The sequence below is a fragment of the Adiantum capillus-veneris genome, chromosome 16 (assembly GCF_014529385.1).
Source record: "Adiantum capillus-veneris isolate H3 chromosome 16, ASM1452938v2, whole genome shotgun sequence".
In the NCBI taxonomy this organism is placed as follows: domain Eukaryota; kingdom Viridiplantae; phylum Streptophyta; class Polypodiopsida; order Polypodiales; family Pteridaceae; genus Adiantum; species Adiantum capillus-veneris.
Window position 1 is genome coordinate 134,806,270 of NC_140946.1, and position 22,757 is coordinate 134,829,026.

At 46.2% G+C, this 22,757-nt stretch overlaps 1 protein-coding gene across 2 annotated transcripts in view; it reads right to left on the reverse strand.

Annotated features, from left to right (window-relative positions):
- The window catches only part of LOC147439914 (fatty acid amide hydrolase-like), an 80,651-nt gene extending 61,764 nt beyond the window's left edge, over positions 1-18,887 (reverse strand). The window contains exons 1-3 of one of the 2 annotated variants that reach the window (XM_086485644.1): positions 18,494-18,887; positions 18,254-18,363; positions 17,924-17,984 (exon numbers count right to left, since the gene is read on the reverse strand). In XM_086485644.1, coding sequence (XP_086341770.1) covers positions 17,924-17,984; positions 18,254-18,363; positions 18,494-18,605 — 283 coding nt within the window. In that variant the 5' untranslated portion in view covers positions 18,606-18,887. The remainder of the gene's footprint in view (positions 1-17,923; positions 17,985-18,253; positions 18,364-18,493) is intronic. The other variant, XM_086485645.1, reaches the window with a different exon arrangement.
- Between the last annotated feature and the right edge of the window lie 3,870 nt (positions 18,888-22,757).

Consider the following 22,757-nt stretch of genomic DNA (forward strand, 5'->3'; position numbering starts at 1 on the left):
TGAATAGTATACGAGCACAAGTCAAAGAAATAAAGGAGGAAGGAGAAATGAAGACCTCATGGGTGGAGGTTCTCTCCAAAACACAAAAGAAAATGGACGAGGCTGAAAAATGGATTGAAGTTGTCAAGAAGGGAAAGGGCAAGGAAATTCCGACTACACCCGACATCATCAACAAAACACTAGAAGAGGAACAACGAAGAAGGGTACGCGCTCTACACGTGAGAGTGACCGGCCTAAAAGATTCAGATAAGGTGGACCAAGAGGTGAAGAGCCTCATGTCCATGATGGGGGTGGAGAAGCCCTCGCACACACAAGCTTGGAGAGTGGGCAAGAAGAGTGAAGGTAATGGGGAGAGTTCAAAAGGACGGGCTCTCATTTTGCGCTTTCCCTCCATGGAAGAAAAGAAAGACTTTTTAAAGAAGAGGCCAACCCTCAAGAAAACAGGTACCTTTTTAGGAGATGATCTTACGCTCTCACAGCTTGCACATATGAGAGAGGTCATGCCAGAGATTATAGCAGCAAGGGAGAAGGGGAAGTTAGCTTTCTACAGAAATGGACGAGTAGTGATTACAGAGCACCGCTCTACATGACGGTGCGAGACCTATGGGACCACTCTCAGGATGGCAGTTTGGAACTATAATGGTTCGTATAGACTTGATGTGGGGGCCTTTGAGGATAGCTTCAGAGACAGAGACATTGTTTTCTACTCAGAGACTCATCAGGCTCCAGGACAGTTGATGCCGCACATATCAGGATACAGATGGGAGACAGCTTGTAGGACATGCACCAGAACTCCACATGGGACTAGAGGATCACGTGGTGTAGCAGTTCTTTTCAGAGAGGAGCTCCAACCACTATTGCACATAGTTCGGAGAGATGATCAGGCCAGATACTTGTGGGTGAGGCTGAGGGCAGAGACTGGACGTTTCTTGTACATCGCCATATGCTATTTTCCTCCCAGCACTTCAATATATGCTTCACCCAGAGGACAGTCTCCTTACTCTGTACTTGATGATGATATCTGGGAGTTCTCCAGAGATGGAGACATCATACTCCTGGGGGATTTCAATGCCCGTACAGGCAGCTCACAGACAGTCTTCTATGACACATCAGAGGAGATGCTTAGAGAGCTAGAGCCAGAGGAATTGGGACTTGAGAGATGCTCACACGACAGAGAGCATACAGAGTATGGGAGATACCTGAGAGAGATGACGACTACTCACAGTTTAGCCATACTGAATGGCTTAACGACTTTCCCATTGTCTACAGGTTTTACTTGTTTTCCACATAGACATGGGTCCAGCACTGTAGACTATGTTCTGACACATCCGAGCTTTATCTCTCACATTCAGGATTTCACAGTGGGGCCCAGGCTAGTTGGGATAGCAGTAGATCATGCACTTTTAACATTATCAGTCTCCTTTGAGTACAATACATCTCAGGCCTCACGGGGTGGTGGACATACACGCTATACTTTTACACCAGAGACTGACTCAGTCTATGTAGAGGAGATACGTAGGCTTTTATGCACATCAGAGCCAGTATACACAGTGGAGGAGATCACATCTATGCTGACAGTGACATTACATGGGGCAGCGACAGAGGCATATCCACACACTCAGCCTGGGCAGAGACGTCGTTCTGGGCACATGCCTCAGAACAACTGGTATGATGAGGAGTGTCGACAGAGGAGAGCTCAGATACAGCGGGACCTTACATTGGGAGTGATCACCTATAGACAGTCTCGCATTGCTACACGACGACTAGTGCGGCGGAAGAAGCGAGCTTTCTTGGTCCAGATGGAGCAAGATTTATATCAGCTCTTCCTTAGTAGAGATTCAGGAGAGGCTTGGCGTCTATTCCATGAGAAGTCTCCCCCACCAGTGATTACTTCTACAGAGATATGGGGGCAGTATGCGACATCTTTATACACTGTACCTGGACAACCACCATTACCAGACCCACCACAGCCATGTCCGGCTACGAGCACCTTCTTTACCACTGAGATGGTAAAGGAGGCCATTGACAGGATGAAGACCAGACGGGCACAGGATCATGAGGGTTTGGTAGCAGAGCACATTATACATGCTGGGGATTTGTTGGCAGAGATGCTTGCACGGCTATTCAACCGTGTCATATGTGAGGGTCTCCCTGAGTCTTGGAGATTATCTACTATTGTACCTATCTTCAAGACAGGTGACCCCACAGTGCCGGGGAATTACCGTACTATCATGGTAGGACACACATTGGCACGGTTATATGCATCCATCCTCGAGCATAGGCTGAGCAGTTGGGCAGAGATTATGGGCATACGAGCACCTGGGCAGGCTGGTTTCAGAAGGGGTTTCTCCACACTAGATCATGTCTTTACACTCAGAGCTATCATTGAGGAGGGTCGAGCACATGGTAGACGGATATACTGCAGCTTTGTGGATTTTCGCAAAGCCTTTGACACAGTGCCGAGGGCCAGATTGATGCACCGGCTTATGGAATTGGGGGTACCCACAGAGCTGATGTGGGGGATCATGGCATTGTACAGTTCAGTGATGGGTCATGTACGCACATCAGAGGGGATATCCGACATAGTTCACTCCACCATCGGAGTGAAACAGGGATGCCCACTGTTCTCTACTTTATTTGGTATGTATGTTGATGGGGTCTCTGATTATATTGACAGAGGAGGTGATAGAGGTGCTAAGCTTGCAGGGACATGGATCCCTCTTTTATTGTATGCTGACGATATCGTGTTGATATCAGAATCGCCAGAGGGTATGCAGAGACATTTGGACGCATTGCATAGTTTTGCAGAGGATAGTGGATTGTCTGTCAACCTTGGTAAAACCAAGGTCATGGTATTTAATACCACGCCACAGTGGGTTAGGAGATCAGCACCTACTTTCACATATGGACAGGACAGTATGGAGTACACTGATGCATACACATATCTTGGGGTGGTCTTTAGTGGACCGAGGTTCACACTGAAAGTGGCAGCAGACACTAGATTGACTCGTGCCTATGCAGCCCTAGGTGGTTTAGAGAGGATTTGCTCGCAAGTTCAGTTCCAGGAACCTTGAACAAAGCTCTGGCTTTTCGATACTTTGGTCGCTTCAGTTATGCACTACGCGGTTCAGGTTTGGGGATCGTCTATTGACAGTGCTGGATGGACTAATATGGAGAGACCCCTGATACCTATGATTTCTAGGCTGATTAGAGCCAAGGCCTCAGTCCCACATGACATCATACGAGCGGAGCTGGCTGCCCCACCTATGGAGGTTGAGGCACTCACCAGATCAGTATCATTTGTACACAGCTTATGAGACACCACCAGGGACAGGTATGCCAGGCTTGCTCTCGAGTCATCCAGACAGCTGGCATTACAGGGAGATACATCATGTTGGTATGCACAGATGAACTCATGGTTTCAAAGGCATGGTTTCAGCATGGACAGGCTGCCCCCTTTCCAGTATTCTCTTGATGCACCATCCTTGGCTCTTACCGGATGGAGACTACTAGACTCATTCGGCAGGATCTTATCCAGCTTGATAGCAAGAGGACATGGATAGAACCATCACGGGAGTTGGGTACGAAGAGGGTTTTCTATAGAGAACATCTTCTTCAACTCACGACAGACGGATTTGTCACACGGCCCAGTTACATGGACACACATCTATCTCATAGGTTACGATGTGCTATTGGCCAGATTCGCACATCTTCACACCAGCTTGGGATTGAGACAGGTAGATTCAGAGGCATACCAGCAGACAGTAGGATATGTCAGTTATGCCATGCAGAGCCAGAGACAGAGTTTCACTACATATGTCGCTGCACAGTCTACTATGAGATACGGGGACGCTTTCATTGTCTATTCAGAGATGGTTTTGACTCGTTAGACAGAGTCATGAGATATCAGGATCAAAGATGTCTCGGATTATTCCTACTTGAGATTCAGAGACATAGAGACGCTCTATTGAATGGGCAAAGACAGAGACAGTCCCAGAGACGCATCTCAGATTTCTTCAGTCTGAGTACCACAGAGTCAGAGGGGACACCACCACCAGAGAGCTCGGTTCCCACCCATACACACATCAGCGGTACTCTCATTGATCGAGCTATAGAGTTAGGGAGATCGAGACGACCGCGACTGAGGAGGGGAGCCACGCAGCACCGGCGGAGATTGCAGCAGAGGATCCACAGGATTCTAGCACGACACCCAGAATGTCGATCGGGATAGGCTTCATGCTACTGCTATATTGTATCATGGTGACACTTATCCCCACTTTGTACCTTTATGGCATGATACCATTGCTCACCCTACCAGCCACCCATAGGAGTCGGTAGCACTCCTATTAGTTCTTTGTTTGTAGTTTTCTTGTTTGTACCCAGACTTGGTACTAGACTCATCATTGTAATCAGTTGGTCTCATAGGTCATTTTGGCCTCTTGTAGACGTTAATATATCATTTCATTTCATTTCATCTCTCTCTCTCTCTCTCTCTCTCTCTCTCTCTCTCTCTCTCTCTCTCTCTCTCTCTCTCTCTCTCTCTCTCTCTCTCTCGGTTGCTTGGCAAAATCCACACAAAAATCTTCACGGCCATGTTGCTGCAACTCTACAAGTTGGACTATCGATGACTTTAGCAGGGTTATTTTAGCTTTCACACGAAAGTTTCTATCCTTGTCGCAAAAACAAGCAATGGAGACCAAGAGCGGCTCACCCGTGTGCAAGTCTCCCTCGACGGTAACGAAGGCAACATTTATGGTCACGAACAAGAGGATACACAGGTGGAAAAAGAGATGAAAGAGTGGAAAACGGAGATGGAAGGATGGTGGAAAGAAAAGGCCAACCTCATCCAAATGGTCTTCAACAAGGGCAGCAATGGAAAAAGGAGAGAAGACTTTCGGGTGGAAGTCCAAGCGCTTTGGGAGGAAGTCTCAGCCCTCAAGCGAGAGCTTGCGGAAACTAGAGAGCGGAGTGGACTTGAAGAAGGAGAAATCCAACCCTTGATGATAGAGGAACTCAAAGTCATCAAAGAACAAGTGCGGAAGATCAAAGAAGTTGAGAAGCAACATGAAGCGAAGATATCATCGTGGGTAGATGTAATCACGAAAACACAAACGAAGGTAGACGAGGCCGAGAAATGGATAGAAGTACCAACAGCCATCCCCACTCCCACAATCATCAACATGACCCTAAAGGAAGAGCAAAGGAGGAAGGCTAGAGCTTTACATGTACAACTGACCGGTCTAAAAGACCATGATGATGTGGAGGGGGAAGTCAAAGAACTTCTAATTACGATGGGTAGTGAGGCCACTCACACAAACGCATGGAGAGTAGGGAAGAAGAAAGAAGAAAATGGGGAGACTTCAAAGGAGAGAGCATTGATCCTTCGCTTCACCTCCATGAAAGCAAAGAAGAACTTCTTGAAGAAGCATCTTACACTAAAGAGGACAGGGATATTCCTTGGGGATGACCTCTCACTCTCACAGCTTGCTCATATGCAAGAAGTTATCCCTGAGATGAGGACAGCCCGAGAGAAAGGAAAATTGGCCTTCTATAGAGATGGACGAGTGGTTACTATAGAGAGGCGCTCCGCATGACGGCGCGAGACCTATGGAACCACACTCAAAGTTGCTACTTATCAACGCACTTCACTTGCGCCATGTGGACACGCTTGTACCATAGTCTAGCATGAGTCTTAGCTTAGAACTGAGGCAGGCACCTTTGTGAGCCTCTAGCAGGACGTGCATGCCCATGCCAGTCACACTTGCATACTCTCTCTTGCACAAGAACAGTCATTTCATCATGCAGGCATTTTACCGCGTGAACCACCTCTTATAAGTCATTTTATAAAAAATGACTTTTGGAATTCTTCTTGTAAGTTTGTTGGAAAAGTAGGTAGGGCAAATTGCTAAAGATCTATAAAAGAAACCCATTGGGCACTCAGTAGAAGCAGAAGAAGCGGGGACACAAAAAGGGCAAGCATCGCAGCAGACCGGCAGGCACCCTCAAGCTCCCCAGCGTTTTCTCAACAGTTCAGTGTTTTCAGCCCACAACCACCAGCGTTTTAGTTTTCAGCCCTTAGCTTCGCCGGACCGCAACTCCCTGTTGCAGTTCCTCACCGCATTGACCAACCAGCAGTAGATCAGCATGGCGTTTTCAGTTTTCAGCCAAGACAGCGTTTTGAAATTCCAGCCCAGATCAGCCAGCGTTTTCTCTCTAGAAAACACGATTTTCTCTCTCCTCTCTCTAGGAGCGCCCAGCTCTGCTTTTGGACCCCTATTCTTGCCGGGTGTCAGACCATATAAAAGGGTAGCCAACGTTTCAGTTTGAAGGAGGCGGAAGCAGTAAAAAGTGCAAGCGTTGGGATTCTGGAGCAAAGACTGGCGACGGAACTTGCAAGTGTTCGCGTGACGACTAAGTACGGAGGTCGATTCTCCGAGCAAGGAGCGACAGGTATAATGTGTTGATACGCATTGAGAATTATTGCTTTGTGTGGTTTGTTTTGCAGGAATCTCCCCTCTTACGGGAAGGCCCTTCACGGGAAGTACGACTTCACGCCTAAGTCCCTTACGGGAAAGTACGGCTTCGCGCCTAAGTCCCTTACGGGAAGGAACGGCCTTGTGTCCAAGCCCTTTACGGGAAAGCATGACCTTCGGGTCTAAGACTACAGAACGGAGGGGTTTCCTCGGGTTCTCGTGCTTGTATAAGAATTCTCCCTGAATAAAAGAATACTCTTAACAGGGGGGGGGGGGGGGGGGTAGCCCATCTTCTGGTCCCCAATACTGTGTCGATCTTCTCCCTTCTCTCATGTTTTCAAGGAGTTATAATTTTCAGATTTTCTAAGTGCTCATGTACGCTCCCGTTTTGTGACAGTGGTATCAGAGCTCGGACTCCTCTCTTTCTCTGCAAAGAAGGACGATTCCAGGAAGAACGGGAAGAACCATGTCGAGCCAAGGGAGAAGCGTTGAAGAGGAGCTTCGACAAGTGCAAGCTCAGCTTGCGGAGTTGCAACAAATCTTACTGTTGCCAGACGTCCAAAAGCTTTTGGGCGGAATGAAGAAAACGAATGGAACTGATGCAGCCAAGCATCCAGACAACACTGTTGGCGTGAGACCACAGGAGGCAAGAGAAGAAGAACGTGCCGAGGTGCACAAAGGATCTTCGGATCGGAATGAACGGCCTACTTCAAGGAAAGGCCAAGAAAAAGCGCTCTCTCTGCTAGACGAGAGCAAGGACATCTCTATCTCATCTCCATCTTACTCTCCTGATTATACTTTTACTTCTCGATCATCTCGTCAGAAGAAGGAAGCAGCTACTACTGCCACTACCATACATCAACCTAAAGATAAGCCTCGATTCAAGAAGCAAGGTCACAAGTCTCAACATCGCATGAGAGTCTTCAAATCAGGCGACAAGGACATCAAGTTCGAAACCTACAACGGACGGAGAGACATCTCCAAAGCATTGTCCTTCATCAGACAGTTTGAAGTTGCCTTTACCAATGGGCACTTCACAGAAAAATCCAAATTACGCCATGTGGGGATGCACCTCAAGGAAACGGCAAGTAATTGGTGGTTAGCCAAGATTCTGGAAGGTTCTCAGGCCAGAACTTGGGAGAGCTTCAAATCTGAATTTTATGAACAATTTCTTCCACCTGACTTCGAGCAGGACATACGGAAGGAATGGGACTGGCTTGCCCAAAAGGAACATGAAAGAGTAACGACTTATGTGGACAAGTATTGGTCGGTTCTTCTGAAGGTCACTCCCTTCATGAAGATAGCCGACAAGGAAAAGAAAAGAAAGTTCGAAGCGGGTCTCCAACCGCAGCTTCGAAAGATACTCTTCAAAGGATGATGGAGTCAGCAATCATCGCTGAGGATTTGCACTCAACTGGGACGCCCAGAAAGATAGAGCATAGCACTTACCGTGCAAGGCAAAGAGGGGTCTACGATGACCATGGGGGCCAAGGAAGAAAACGTCCTCCATCTAGAGACGATGATCATTTTAAGAAGCCAGAGGGCACTGGCAAGCGAACTAAGTACCTTTCTCCTACTCAACTTCAAACTTTCAGAGAGGAAGGAAGATGCTTCTACTATGGCGAGAAAGGACATATGAAACCGGATTGCCCGCTAAAGCAGCAACGGCAAGAACAAGCCTCTACGAGGCAAGAGAAAGCAAGGAAGGAACCCGCACCACCAAGCTCGAACTCAATTCCAGATGTTCAAGGAAACACAGAATCTGAGAAAGGGAAGCGTCAACTTCTGAAGGGCTGGGGGTCTTTGAACAACCAACGAGTACTGATTCTTTATGACCCAGGATCCACGGATAACTTCATCTCCCTAGATACTGCGGAACGATTGTGCCTCACACCGGCTCAGCTTGGCACACCGGTTACATCCGGATCGGCATTCGAGGGGTTGACAACCAATGCAACTCCCGTGCAAGGACAGCTCAATCTTCGGATTGGCGAGTACAAGGACCGCGAATCATTTTTGATGGCACCCATCGAGGGATGTGATATCATCTTGGGTATGCCATGGCACTTCCACATGACACCTATTCCTGATTATGTGGAAAAGACCCTCACTTTTGATCATGGGGGTAAGAAAATAAAGATTCAAGCTGATGCAGGAGATTGGCAGTTCCCAATTGTAAGCCATATCTCCATTAAGAAAGAAATGAAGAAGTGTGTTTCTGCTTACTTGATTTTTGCAAGGGATAAAACTAGTAGGGACTCTCTCTCTAGTCTGGAAATTAAGCGTCTTCAATTTATTGAAAAGTACAAGGATTGTTTCACGGAAACACTTCCTGATGAACTCCTTCCGGTACACCCGGAAGATCACCGCATAGATCTCATACCGGGTAGCTCGCCTCCCAATCAACCCCCTTATGGGGTAAGTCTTGCTCAGCAAGAGGAAATTTTGAAGCAAGTCAACGAGCTTCTAGAGAAAGGGTTAGTACGGCCCACTGCTTCACCCTACTGCTCTCCAGTTCTACTGGTGCAGAAGAAAGATGGCACGTTTCGAATGTGCATAGACTATCGGTCTTTAAACAAGGTCACAATCAAGAATCGCTTTCCGATCCCTCGGATTGATGATATACTTGATAAGTTGCAGGGTGCAAGTGTCTTTAGTCGCATAGACTTAAAGAGTGGGTATCATCAGATACGGATCGCCCTGAGGATGTCCATAAGACTGCTTTCCGCACAACCTTTGGACTATATGGATTTTTGGTAATGCCTTTCGGCTTGACCAATGCTCCTGCGACATTCAATCACATGATGGACCGCATTTTCAGCCCGTATCGAGCTTTTACGGGAGTATTCTTTGACGACATACTCATCTTCTCTAAGTCAGAAGAGGAACATCGGAAGCACTTGGACTTAGTGTTTCAAGATTTGCGAAAGCATGAGTTGCATGTGAATGCAAAGAAGAGCGAGTTCTTTCTCTCAGAGATACACTATCTCGGCCATATAGTCTCTCACAATCAAGTGAGTATGGATCCTGCCAAGATCCGAGTGGTAGAAGATTGGCCTATTCCCACTACGGTACATGGTGTACGTAGCTTTCTGGGATTATGTTCATATTATCGAAGGTTTGTTCGAGGATTTGCTCATGTAGTAGGACCCCTTCATGATTTGACAAAGAAGAAGATTCCTTTCAAATGGGGATCGAGACAACAAGGAGCTTTTGATCGGCTCATGTACTTGCTAAGCCATTGACCTTTTTTTATAGTGTCTGACTTAAGGAAACCATTTGAGGTTCACTGCGATGCTTTAGGTGATTGCATCGGAGCAGTGTTAAACCAAGAAGGCCATGTAGTGGCTTATGAAAGCAGACGGCTTAAGGATGCAGAGTTGCATGCATCAATCTACGAAAAGGAACTCACGGCTGTGATTCACGCCTTATCCAACTGGAAGCACTATCTTCTAGGAGCGGATTTTGTGATCAAGACTGATCACCAGAGTTTGCGGTATTTTCTTACGCAAAGGAAACTATCTGAGAAGCAGATGAGGTGGGCAAACTTTTTGTCTATGTTTCACTTCCAGATCCTTCACACGGTTGGGAGTAAGAATGTAGTCGCAGACGCATTGTCTAGGCGGCCAAGGGTGAACGCTATCACTTCGGTGTATCACCAAGAATTAGAAGCACTACCGGATTTGTATCCGAATGATCCAGACTTCTCCACCATCTGGGGAAAGCTACATCGTGGAGAGAATGAGTTTCCCTATTCCATTCGGGACGGTTATCTCTACCACCATCAGGCCATATGTGTGGCGGAACCATTAAGAAAGAAGATCATGGATGAAGCACACGCTTCGCCTTATGCGGGTCATTGGGGTATTCTCCCTACGACCTTAGCAATGGAAAGATATTTCTTTTGGCCTAGCCTTAAAGCAGACATTGATAAGTATGTCAGGGAATGCTTGGTTTGCCAAAAAGTGAAGTATGATCGGCATAAGACGCCTGGGTTGCTACAACCTTTACCTGTGCCTAATGAACCTTGGGAAAGTATTGCCATGGACTTCATCATGGACCTCCCTAGAACTCAGACTGGAAATGACGCGATCTGGACCATTGTGGACAGGTTTAGCAAGCAAGCACACTTCATACTAGTCAAGACTCAAGAAAACGATCGAAGCAGATCATATGGCTAGGGTCTTTCTAGCCCAGATCTTTAAGCATCAGGGAATGCCTAAGTCTATTGTGAGTGATCGAGATCCTCGCATGACAGGAAATTTTTGGCGTGCCTTGATGGATAATCTTGGTACAAAGCTGAATTTTTCATCTGCCTACCATCCTCAAACGGACGGGCAGAGTGAGATAGCCAATTCCACAGTATTGGATATGTTAAAAGCTTATGTGTCAGACCGGCAATCTGACTGGGAGAAATATTTGCCTCTTGTCGAGTATGCATATAACAATACCATACACTCATCGACGGGGAAAGCACCTTTTGAGATTCTTTATGGTAAGCCTTTGCTTCCACTCATCCTTTTAACTAAGGATAAGATCTTTGCAGCAGATGAATTTGTCCGGGATTTGGACACCGCCTACGGGCAAGTTAGGAGAGCTATTCTACGCTCTCAGGAAAAGAATAAGAAAGCTGCAGACAAGCATAGAAGGAATCTAGACTTAACAGTCGGACAGTTAGTCTTACTCAAGTTTGAGAAGACAAGACTTAAGAAACAAGCGTCTCATAAGGGGAAAGTGGTAAAACTTTCTACCCGTTATTATGGGCCGTTTAAGATCACTGAGCGAGTGAATGATGTCACTTTCCGATTAGAGCTGCCGCCTAATTGGAAGATCCATAATGCTTTCCATGTCAGTTTACTCCGGCCGTATGTGGGACCGCCTCCAAGCCAGCCTAGTGCTGAGGAACCTCCTGAGGTTGAGGAAACAAAAGAAATACTCCAACCGGAGCAGATAGTAAGTCATCAGGAGCGGTCTCTCAAATCCGGAAAGATAACACGGAAGTATTTGGTTAAGTTTAAGAACTATTCGAATCTAGATGCTCAGTGGATGACGTAGGAGGAATTAGCAGCTTATCCCGAGATACTGGAGGTATATGTCCAAGCACTACAGGTGAGGTCAACTGTTTAGAAGCCAAAGGGATGTTGCTAATTGGACTATTTTCTTATGATTAATCTTTTCTTTTTATGATATTTTATTATGTGCACTAAGAACTGTTAGAAGATTGTAGCTACAGGAACTACCATCAGGAACGGACAACTCTGATGTGTCATTTGATGGGTGACGGTTAACATCTCGAAGGAGTTTCCGAAGTTCGGTGGAAAGGGCCGGGTTACGAGTGCCCCTGATGCGTCACATGATGGGTGACAGGTGCATCAGTAAGGGGGCATCCCATAGGCTAAGGAGGAAATCCGAACTGAGTAAGAAAGTACGCGTAAGAACGCAAGCACAAGAATAAAGATGGGTCCAATGAAGCTTTTTATGAAAAGCAGGAACAGTCGCGGGAGGACAGATGTTTTCCCGCGAGGAGTCTGTGTCTGCGTTGCATCTGTGTCGTGCCCTGCACCCGGGGACGCCTGGAATGTGTCCGTGTAGCATTGTTTTCACTAACTGAGTGAGTTTTTAAAGTTTGAACAGGTTCACACTTTATTTTATTAAAGTGGCCGGTCACTTTTAAGTGACCAGGCCTTTATTAATAAAATAAAGCAAGCAAGGCCCTTATAAAAAAAAGCCGGCGCTAAAACCAAGGCAGGGGGCTGATTTGCGATCTCTCTCTCTCTCCTCTCTCTAGAAAACGCGATTTTCTCTCTCCTCTCTCTAGGAGCGCCCAGCTCTGCTTTTGGACCCCTATTCTTGTAGGGTGTCAGACCATATAAAAGGGTAGCCAGCGTTTCAGTTTGAAGGAGACGGAAGCAGCAAAAAGTGCAAGCGCTGGGATTCTGGAGCAAAGACTGGCGATGGAACTTGCAAGTGTTCGCGTGACGACTAAGTACGGAGGTCGATTCTCCGAGCAAGGAGCGACAGGTATAATGTGTTGATACGCATTGAGAATTATTGCTTTGTGTGGTTTGTTTTGCAGGAATCTCCCCTCTTACGGGAAGGCCCTTCACGGGAAGTACGGCTTCACGCCTAAGTCCCTTACGGGAAAGTACGGCTTCACGCCTAAGTCCCTTACGGGAAAGTACGGCTTCGCGCCTAAGTCCCTTACGGGAAGGAATGGCCTTGTGCCCAAGCCCTTTACGGGAAAGCACGACCTTCGGGTCTAAGACTACAGAACGGAGGGGTTTCCTCGGGTTCTCGTGCTTGTATAAGAATTCTCCTTGAATAAAAGAATACTCTTAACGGGGGGGGGACCAGCCCATCTTCTGGTCCCCAATACTGTGTCGATCTTCTCCCTTCTCTCATGTTTTCAAGGAATTATAATTTTCAGATTTTCTAAGTGCTCGTGTACGCTCCCGTTTTGTGATAATTAGTACCGCCCTCTACTGTGTACAGGCAGGTTAATGGTTCCATCGACGGGATAGTCACTTTTTCTTCAAAAAGTGCAGCGTGGATTGTTGTGGGTGAAAACAACACAAAGCTTGTCGTTATGGCAGAGAAGAGAGACCAAGTACCTGAAGAGGAATCTTCCTGACATGGCACAGAGAAAGTTCCTTCAACTCTTCAAGAAGAGGACAGGTTGTTCAGAGCTCAACTACGTAGCTGCATGGAAATGCTTCAGTAGTTGGCCAAAATCCAAGGATGCAGGAGTTCTTACACGCTCCTACACAGGAATTTCAGGCTCCAACAGAGGGCATGACAGAGCCGTTGCAGGAAAAGGAGGTTTCCAATGCACAGAGGTCTCGTGATGCTCGAGGAAAAGCCCATGTGATTGAGCAACCAGCGGTGTCCATTGATCCCAAGCAATTTGCTTTACCTAGACAGGAACCGTTTGTGAATGGTCAAGGGAGTAATGAACAAGCTATGCAAAAGATCCTTCCATTACCTACCTCATATCCTCGTTATTTTGGAGGTGGTTCAGTTCAAGCTATGGCTGGACCTTCCACATGTTATATGCAAAGGAATGTGTTTGCGACAATGCAACCAAGCATGGTTAACCCTATGTATGGAAACATTGGTGTCCAACCAGGTTTTCAGGGTGCCTATGGTCAGTTTCGAGTGCCTGGAACACACTTTGGTATGGCTGGTTTTTCGCAGCCATATACCCAAATGCAGACATGACAAGTAAATCAGGGGTGATGCGAGTGCTGGAATGGACAATTGTGAAGCACCACTCTTGCGGGCACCAGTTTATGACAATGTGACTCCTTTGGGTCAGCCTAAGGATTACAAGGAAGGTGGGCAAGAAGTGAAGTTTTAAACTTTCAGAGGAACTGAGGATCAGTTGAAGGCTTTGACCTTCATACAGCAGTTTGATGCAGCTTATGCTGGAGGAAACTTCACAGAGTCTTCGAAGATACGCAAGGCTGCCACTTTCTTGAAAGGCAATGTGCTTCAATGGTGGACCTCATTGTTGAATCAGGGTCAAGCCCCTACAACGTGGATCCAGTTCAAACAGCTTTTTGCACCTGCATGGCTTACAAACACTTTTGAAGTGGATGTGATGACAGAATGGCACGAGTTGAATGCTAAACAGTGTGCGAATCTGGAAGAGTACAATAAACAGTTATGTGCCGCACTGTTGCCAGTAACCTCCTATAAGTTTGTGCCATTGTCAGAACACATTGAGAAGTATTGTTGAGGCCAAGAAAATCAGGGACTACTGCACAAAGACTACTGTTATGAGAACACATTGAGAAGTATTGTTGCGGCCAAGAAAATCAGGGACTACTGCACAAAGACTACTGTTCTGAATATGACGCAGTTGATTGAGAATGCGAGAGTGGCCAACAATCTGTCCAAGGGAGATTCCGATGGATTTAATAGCGACAAGAGAGGGTCCCAGGGCAAACAGTGTTCAGCCAAGGGCAATGCCACAACAAAGTCTTCTCTGCCTCCCACAAAGAAGCCCTCCACTGATGAAGCTGATACGTCCAAGAAGCAATCTAAACCTTCTTTTGGGCGAGGACAGGGACAGAAAAAGCATTTTTCTGGCAAATCTTTTGAAGAAAGTAAAGCGCTAAGAGGGGCCAAGAAATGCTTCATTTGTGAAGAGGAGGGACATTTTGCGAATGAATGTCCACAAAAGAAGTCACAAGATAAGGATGACAAGTCAGAGCATAAAGGAAAGAAGCCAAAGCCCAATGCAGGACTTGTCCCAGATTTGGATGGTAACCAACCAAACATAGATGCCATGGAATTGTGCAGAGCTTGGAGCAAAGTTGGAGACCAGACAGTAATGGTTTTCTTTGATCCAGGAGCCTGTGCAAATTTCATATCACTAGAATTGGCATCAAAGTTAGGCATTCGTGCAGAGGAGATGGATATGACAGGTGAAGCAGGTTTGGCATGCCCAGGTCATTCAGAGCCGGATGAGGAATAGCCCGAAGTGGAAGGATTGGATGAGATTCTTGTTCCTGAACAGATATTGGCACCTAAAGAAAGGAAGGTTAGAGGAAAGGTTGCAAGACGCTATTTGGTGAAGTTCAAGAACTATCCATCGTTGAATGCTAAATGGATGGAAGAGTCTAAACTGGTTGATTCACCTCAGCTATTGCAACTATATCTTGAAGCCTTTCAGATGGAACCCATAGTGACTTGATATAGCTCTTTGGAGCCAGGTGAGAGCAGGGTTCATGATGCTCACAGGAGTAGTTTAGCAATTGTATCTACTCTTTCTATACAGAATTTGGCTAGAGAAGTTTGTGCTTGAGAATACACCAGAAGACTGCTATGCTTGATATATGAGTGGTAGCCAGGTTGGTGGGATTGTCTAATCGTCCAACGCTACATTTCCGGAAGCATGTATACCTTGGATTCCCATCATAGAATATATGTGATATCAGGAGATATAGCACGTATTATTGGCATGCAAGCGAGGTCGCTTGCAGGATTTCAAGGATGGGGTATGTTAATAGGAGGTGTATTTTTCTTGTTGCCTTCTTTAGATATGTACTACATATTTTTATTTACTTTATTTTTACTTGTTTTCCCCGAAACCCTTGAAAAGGTGCAAGTGGACATTGCATGGCCAGTGTGAAACGGTTGCGACCGAACAAATTTCTCACATCAGGAGTCTAGATAGGTCATTCTAGGATTGGTCGAGCTGCTTAGCACTGAATTCTTATAAGTATGGGCCTGTGTGCCCCATAAGAGAATTGGGCCACTCGGCAAGTCACTTACAACTATATAAGTAGGTGGAACTAGGGAATTAAACCAAAGGGACAAACTGGACACAAGGCAGTAGGAGAGCAACCTACAGGTCAACACTCAATCCATCCCAGCTCGGGGTGCCCAAAAGTTCTCTAAGGAGGCTGATTTTGTTCATTGTGCATTTACAAAGTGTGTGTTAGTAGTAGGTGCACATTCACAGCTTTAATGGAAAGCTTGCCTTCTCCTTTGTCTCATGTAGCGCGATGACTTGCTCTCGTGCATCTCTCTGCCCTTTGCACATATGGTAATGCCCCACTACTTGGACTTCTTAGTTGACTATGTACAGTTCTGGGGGTTTTATGCGCGTTTGCCAAGGCAAGAGCCTTCTGAACAGGAACCGGATTAGCTACTTGCTAATCCCCCACAGATACGCACAGTTCCAACGCGAAAGATTACGAATTTAGAGAGTTTTCTCGCGTGAAAACTCGTCCAAATCACAGGGGGACTGTCCCATTGCGTGCAGGAGCCCTTGGGACACGCGTAGACGTGTTCGCTCCGCTAAAAAAGATCCAAAAAGAGAATTACAGCTTGCTATGTTTTTCTGCAGGGTTAGGTTTTCGCACCTAAATTGAGGAGCCTCGGGAAGGCCTTGGGATGCTTAGACAAGGCTTTGCACACTTGGCAGTGACAAAATAGGAAATTACAGCACACTAAAATTCTGTTACAGCTCCAAATTGCAAGGGAATTCGTCCTAGACAGGTACTTTTGATCTACACGGGATTTGGCGTCGTTACGCTGCTGAAATTGGGTCGAAAACCTGCAATTTCAGTCCTCGCCAGGTTTGGACAGCTTTGAGAGACTTTGATCTACATGTCCCGATCGTCTACTCTGAATTGAATAAAGAAATACCGAAAGGGGCGCCAGTCTCTGGGGCCTAGAGGGTGTCGGTCTTCATGTGCGTAGTCTAGTCGTTGGACACCTCCGTGCTCTCTTTTCTTCTCAGTGCTTTGTGCAAAGTTAACAGGTAATTGAATTAGTAACGCCCTCTACTGTGTACAGGCCGGTTATAGTGGCTGCCCTCTTGTGCATTCCACACCACGCCAAATTCAACCTGATGAATCATCGGTAAATTTTGGCATAGCTAATAATCCAAAAGTTTCAAGGTACACCTCAAACTGAAGAGAAACTCGATACTCTCCTCCTCCATCCGCTTTGCATCGAGAGCCAACAAGTTCCCTTGACCAAATTATCCGATGGTCCTAGCTTACCTTTCTGTTCTTTTCTTGTGCCTTGTGACCCGTTGGTAGCCCCACTGGCCTCCCCTATCCACTAGCACCTCAATTTGAATCGTCGAAATTCTCTAATGAACCATCAGTTGATTCCCTTGCTTCATCAAAACCCTTGAATACACTCTCAGCCGATTCCCTTACTTCTTTGGAATCCTTTGATAAACTTTCATCCGGTTCCCTTGGTTCTTTCTCTTCCCTGGAAAAATCTTGCCCTGTTGAGGTGGACACTGGTTTGTCCATAGGATAGGTCAATGAGCCGGCATGCATACCAAAACCTTGCTTGGCATGTCCCATAAGTCCTTTAATGGAGTGAGACTTCTGTTGCAGACAATACCGTTAAATCTCTTTTGGCAATCCACAACAAAACCGCTCAATCCGATCCTTCAAATTGACCCTCCGAAACGAGGACACTGGCAAATATGTATCCCAAAACCTCTAGCAGTAGTCATCGAAAGTGTCTTTCTTGGTCGCTCTTGAATTTTTACCCACTTCTTAGGTGCTTCTCTACGCAATGGAGCTAGCTAGATTATGCATACAATGCTTGCATACCCAACGTACATAATCTGCATTTTGAGTCCCTAACCCTAGAGCTCCATCCTACTCTGCACTACATCACATTACATTACCCTCTCTCACCCATTGTATGCTTGAGTCATCACCCCTCCTAGCTCCAGGCTCAGTTTAGTTTAGTCATTCATCTTCCCTTTTTTCTTTTTTAACAAAGAACACCACTTTGTATGTGAATTTGCCTCATAGGCTGAGTTCGCCTCTAGAAGAATTATTAAAATAAATCTTTCTTTCCTTCATTTTGTCTCGCACGCACAATTTCAAACTCAAGTGTCTAGTCTAAAATTGTTTTTGTGTGATGTGAGAATTTTCCATCATCTTGCAAAGCCCCTCTAGAAAACTGACCTTTGATGACATAATTGGGTGTGTACATGGGGGGTTCATGAAAACGCGATTTCAAGAAGATCTGCCACCATCAATCCAACAAAGTCAAGTCAGCAACAATAATTGTTCAATAAATGGCTTCATAAAAATGCCTCAATGCTAATGCAAAGAGATCAACGCACATTGTCACTCCTATATGAATTAGTAAAATCATAACAACGTCAAAATGCTGAAATGTTGTTTCCAGGCACCTAGAGCATAAGATGAAGGTGCCACTACTTGAAGAGAAGCAAGGACAAATACACGATTGCAAATGTGCTTGTCTACAAAGTCACCAAAATGACGGAATACCTTGGTTATCAAGTTTTCATTTTTCAAATACTGCAAAACCCATCTACCCACTAAGCGGGATTCGAGCGTCCATGCAAAGCATTTGAGTGCAAGCCCAGCCAGGATGGGTGCTGAAACACATTTCTTATGTTAGTGGAAATTTTGATCATCAAATACGTTATTATGAAATTTGCACAATAAGAGGCATCAGAAGGAGAGCAAGTACAGAAAATAAATGTAAGGAAAGAAGCACACGGGCACCTTTGACGTCTACGTAGATGTAATCCGCAGAAGCATCGCTGTCAGCATCTGTACTAACCAGCTCTGCAGGCTTGTAGTGCATTTCTTCTTGGGACATTGTTGGTAAAGGCATTCGCAAAATTAAGGCGCACTTGGCAGGCGCATGTACGCGCACACAAATGTGGACTTGCGTAGAGTACACACAAAGGAGCGAAGAACTGCGTTTTGATGGAGTAAAAGCGTAAACGACGAGGTAAGCTCTGTGTGTGTGTGTGTGTGTGTGTGTGTGTGTGTGTGTGTGTGTGTGTGTGTAACGCACAGATGAACCCGAAGCAGCACAAGAGAGTCTAGACTAAAGCGACAAGTTGATTCAAGCAGTTTACTTAACGCGACTCTCGTCTGTCTCTTTTGTGTAGGTGAGCTGACTCAGCTGGCCGGCAGTTGTCGTTTGCTGTTAAAACGTGATTTCAAAAAGGTTGGAACTTGCAAACTCGGGAGCTTCTTCTCATGAGTCCTGACTCCTCAGCACTATCTCACACCGGCATGTGTTGGATGGGATCCATGGTCCACACCTTTTTTGGGGAGCGCGGGTATCGTGGGTCGTTGATCTCACGTCATGCCCGAATTTATCAGTTTGTCCGAATTTATAAAGCCGCCCCGAATTTACACGACGATGGGTTTATCATAAAACTCCCCCTTCTCTCATTGCTTTCAACGAGCACGCGCAGGTGAGGTGGTTAAGGTGATAGGCTTGCAAAGGTGGTGTCCAGGGTTCGAGTCCGGGGGATGAGAGGGGGAGGGGGGGCGAGGGCACCCAAATTTACAAGTTTTGGTGCACCCGAATTTACCTGTTTTCTCGAATTTACAAAAGTCGCATCGGACGGCTCATATTGCACCCGATCCCCGAAATGGGTGTGGGCCGTTGATCCCATCCAGCCCATGCCCGAGTGAGATAGTGAGGTCAACACTATCTCACACGGGCATGTGTTGGATGGGATCCATGGTCCACACCTTTTCTAGGGAGCGTGGGCATCGTGGGCCGTTGATCGCACGTCACGCCCAAATTTACCAGTTTGTCCGAATTTACTAAAGCCACCCCGAATTTACACAGCGACGGGTTTATCATAAAACTCCTCCTTCTCCCATTGCTTTCAACGAGCACGCGCAGGTGAGGTGGTTAAGGTGATAGGCTTGCAAAGGTGGCGTCCCCTCATCACTATATCACACGGGCATGCTCAAATGGGATCAATGGTGGTGGAGGAAAATGCGGGGCGCGCCAATCGTGGACCGTCAGATTGGACATTTTCCTCGAATTTACTAGTCTGCCCGAATTTACAAATTTGCCCCAAATTTACTGCTCGGCCCACATTTACAATATGACATACTCGAATCACCTATATTTCAACGAACGCATGCGGGCGTAGTGGTTAGTGCTCATGGCTCGCAGTGGGGAGGTCGTGGGTTCAAGACATGGGTGCAGACTGCCCCAAATTTACAAGCCTATCCGAATTTACTTTTCTCCCAAATTTACCAAATGTCCCGAATTTACAAATGTGCATCTAGCGGTCCGAATCACCTCAACCGTTGATCCCATTTGAAGCCGCCCGTGCGAGATAGTGTGGAGGGTGGCATCCAAGGTTCAAGTCTGGGGGATGAGAGGGGGAGGGGGGGCGGGAGCGCCCGAATTTACAAGTTTTGGTGCGCCCGAATTTACCTGTTTTCCCGAATTTACAAAAGTCGCATCGGACGGCTCATATCGCACCCGATCCTCGAAATGGGTGTGGGCCGTTGATCCCATCCAGCCCATGCCCACGTGAGATTGTGAGGTCAGCACTATCTCACACGGGCATGTGTTGGATGGGATCCATGGTCCACGCTTTTTTTGGGGAGCGCGGGCATCGTGGGCCGTTGATCTCACGTCACGCCCGAATTTACCAGTTTGTCCGAATTTACTAAAGTCGCCCCGAATTTACACAGCGACGGGTTTATCATAAAACTCCCCCTTCTCCCATTGCTTTCAACGAGCACGCGTAGGTGAGGTGGTTAAGGTGATAGGCTTGCAAAGGTGGCGTCCAGGGTTCAAGTCCGGGGGATGAGAGGGGGAGGGGGGATAGTGAGGAGGCTTCTCCTAGCCATCTCGATTCTCATCAGCTTCAATGCGCGTGCATCCCCTTTAAGTCAATCATATTCAAATCGGACCGGAATTCCAAAATTAGTGCGAAAAAAGCTAACCTCAGAATGTGGGTCTTGATCTCAAGGCTCCTCCCCTTCACACACGTGATTTGAACTCTCGCCAACGGGGTGTGAGTCCAATCGTGCCCTATCCATCACGCCCATGTGCGTACCTTGCTTTAAATGTAGGACCGTGCGAATATAACTTCAAAACACTAATCTCAAGAGTTAAGAAAAAAAAAAAACAACTTCAGGATCCTTAGATTAGTTTTTATAGATTAATGGTCGAGATTTGGCGACGCCTCCGATTTGAATATGGACCATTGATCCCATGGTTTGCATTGTGGCACATAAAGTTGAGATGCTCTTATTGGATGCGTCAAACTTGAGGTCTTTGAACTAAAACATATATAATTTAAATAGGATAAAAGCCCCATATTAAGGAGAGTGAAGCGAAAATTATCAAGCACGTCGTGTGATGCACCATTGGAGGATATCTAATGCTTGAATTCACACGAGGCACCATTCAAGCACTTTCTCACGTGACTCCTGCAGTATTTTTGTTGAGTGGAGAAGTTTCGGCATATTTGAGTAAAACCTCCCTGCAATATTTTTGTTGACTAGAGTAGTTTTGACGTATTTGAGTAAAATCTACATGCCTGCCTACAAACTTGGCTTCTTTTTCGTAACTCCATCGAGAAGGATGTGAGAGAGAGAGAGAGAGAGAGGGAGAGAGAGAGAGAGAGAGAGAGAGTTTTGCCAACTTTGCCATAATTGGCAAAGCTGGGTTGCAAAGGGAGAGTTGCTTCTACAAGACAAACTTTTGCTAATGCTTGCAAAACCCTATCAAGGGCAGCGTGTGAAACATATCTTAGAGAGAGACCTAGAATCACATCATCCCCCCCCCCCCCCAAAAAAAAAGCAACTACCAAGGCTTCTGGACATTAAAATGTGGACATTACACCAAAAATGAAAATCTGCGCTTTTTCGGCTAATGTTCATCCACAAGACTAACATCCACTGTTCGAAACAAGATGTGTCAAGACAATATAGAGGGTTATCACCATTCTTGGTGAGCGAGGAACCTTGAGGACGCCAAATATGCTCAGTATGATCGACGAGCTAAGTACCGTCAATGGGCTCGTATAAATCCACTCGTATATTACAGTGGTGGATAGTGTTTTCAAAAAATATATCTTTTTTTTCAGAACTCTTGTGAGCATTTTTTCATGCCAGACCATGCAAGTTCATGTCGTGGTATTTTCTCCTTTGTTTACCCCTTTCAACCTTGGTTTAATCAAATCTACTCTACTAGCCAAGGAGCATTAAACCCCTGGGGTGAGCAGGACTGCGTGGGGCCAAGGGGGGGGGGGGGGGGGGGGGCGATGCTTTTATAGGGTGCCCTTACCAATGGGTACACTCTTTAGCATCCAACCCTTGTATCTTCATTGTCAACCACATTTGGGCCCATTGGTCATCCCCAGGCACACTTTCCGCCGCCACTTCTTCCTACTAGGATGCAACACCTTTTTTTTACCCCCTATACAATGTAGAACGGAAAGAGAGGGTGTGTAGAGCTTCTTCCTATGTCGATCTCAAGGTACGCCTCACCCTTTTTATTTTTCTCCCTCCAATGAATGAACACCCAAGTCATTCAACACAATTTCAAGTTCCGCAGCAAAGAGCAACTAATACACAAGGTACTTCAGGTATTAACCAAACCCAGGGAGAGACTTGGGAACCCCCCTCTTATTGAAAAATTAGGGGACACCTTACCTTGCTTACAAAAGGTGATGGCATTACTAATGAGGCCATTAGTGAGAATGAATAGCAAGCTTCTCTCTAAAGGGAAGATGGCTATATGGTGGTTGGTCAAACTAACCTTGACAATTGTCACAAGCCCATCCAAGGCCACATGGTAATAGGCCTCTACCATGCCCTAGAGCTCCATTGGAAACCCTAAAATAGTGGGTGCATGTTCATTAGGATTCTAGGAAAGTGTTTATTGTTCATCAATACTTACCCAGAAACTCTTTTTTTCTTTGATGACTCAGGGCTTTGCTTTATCAACAAAGTCCATTGGCTAGTCAAGATAACTATAATCTCTTTCTTT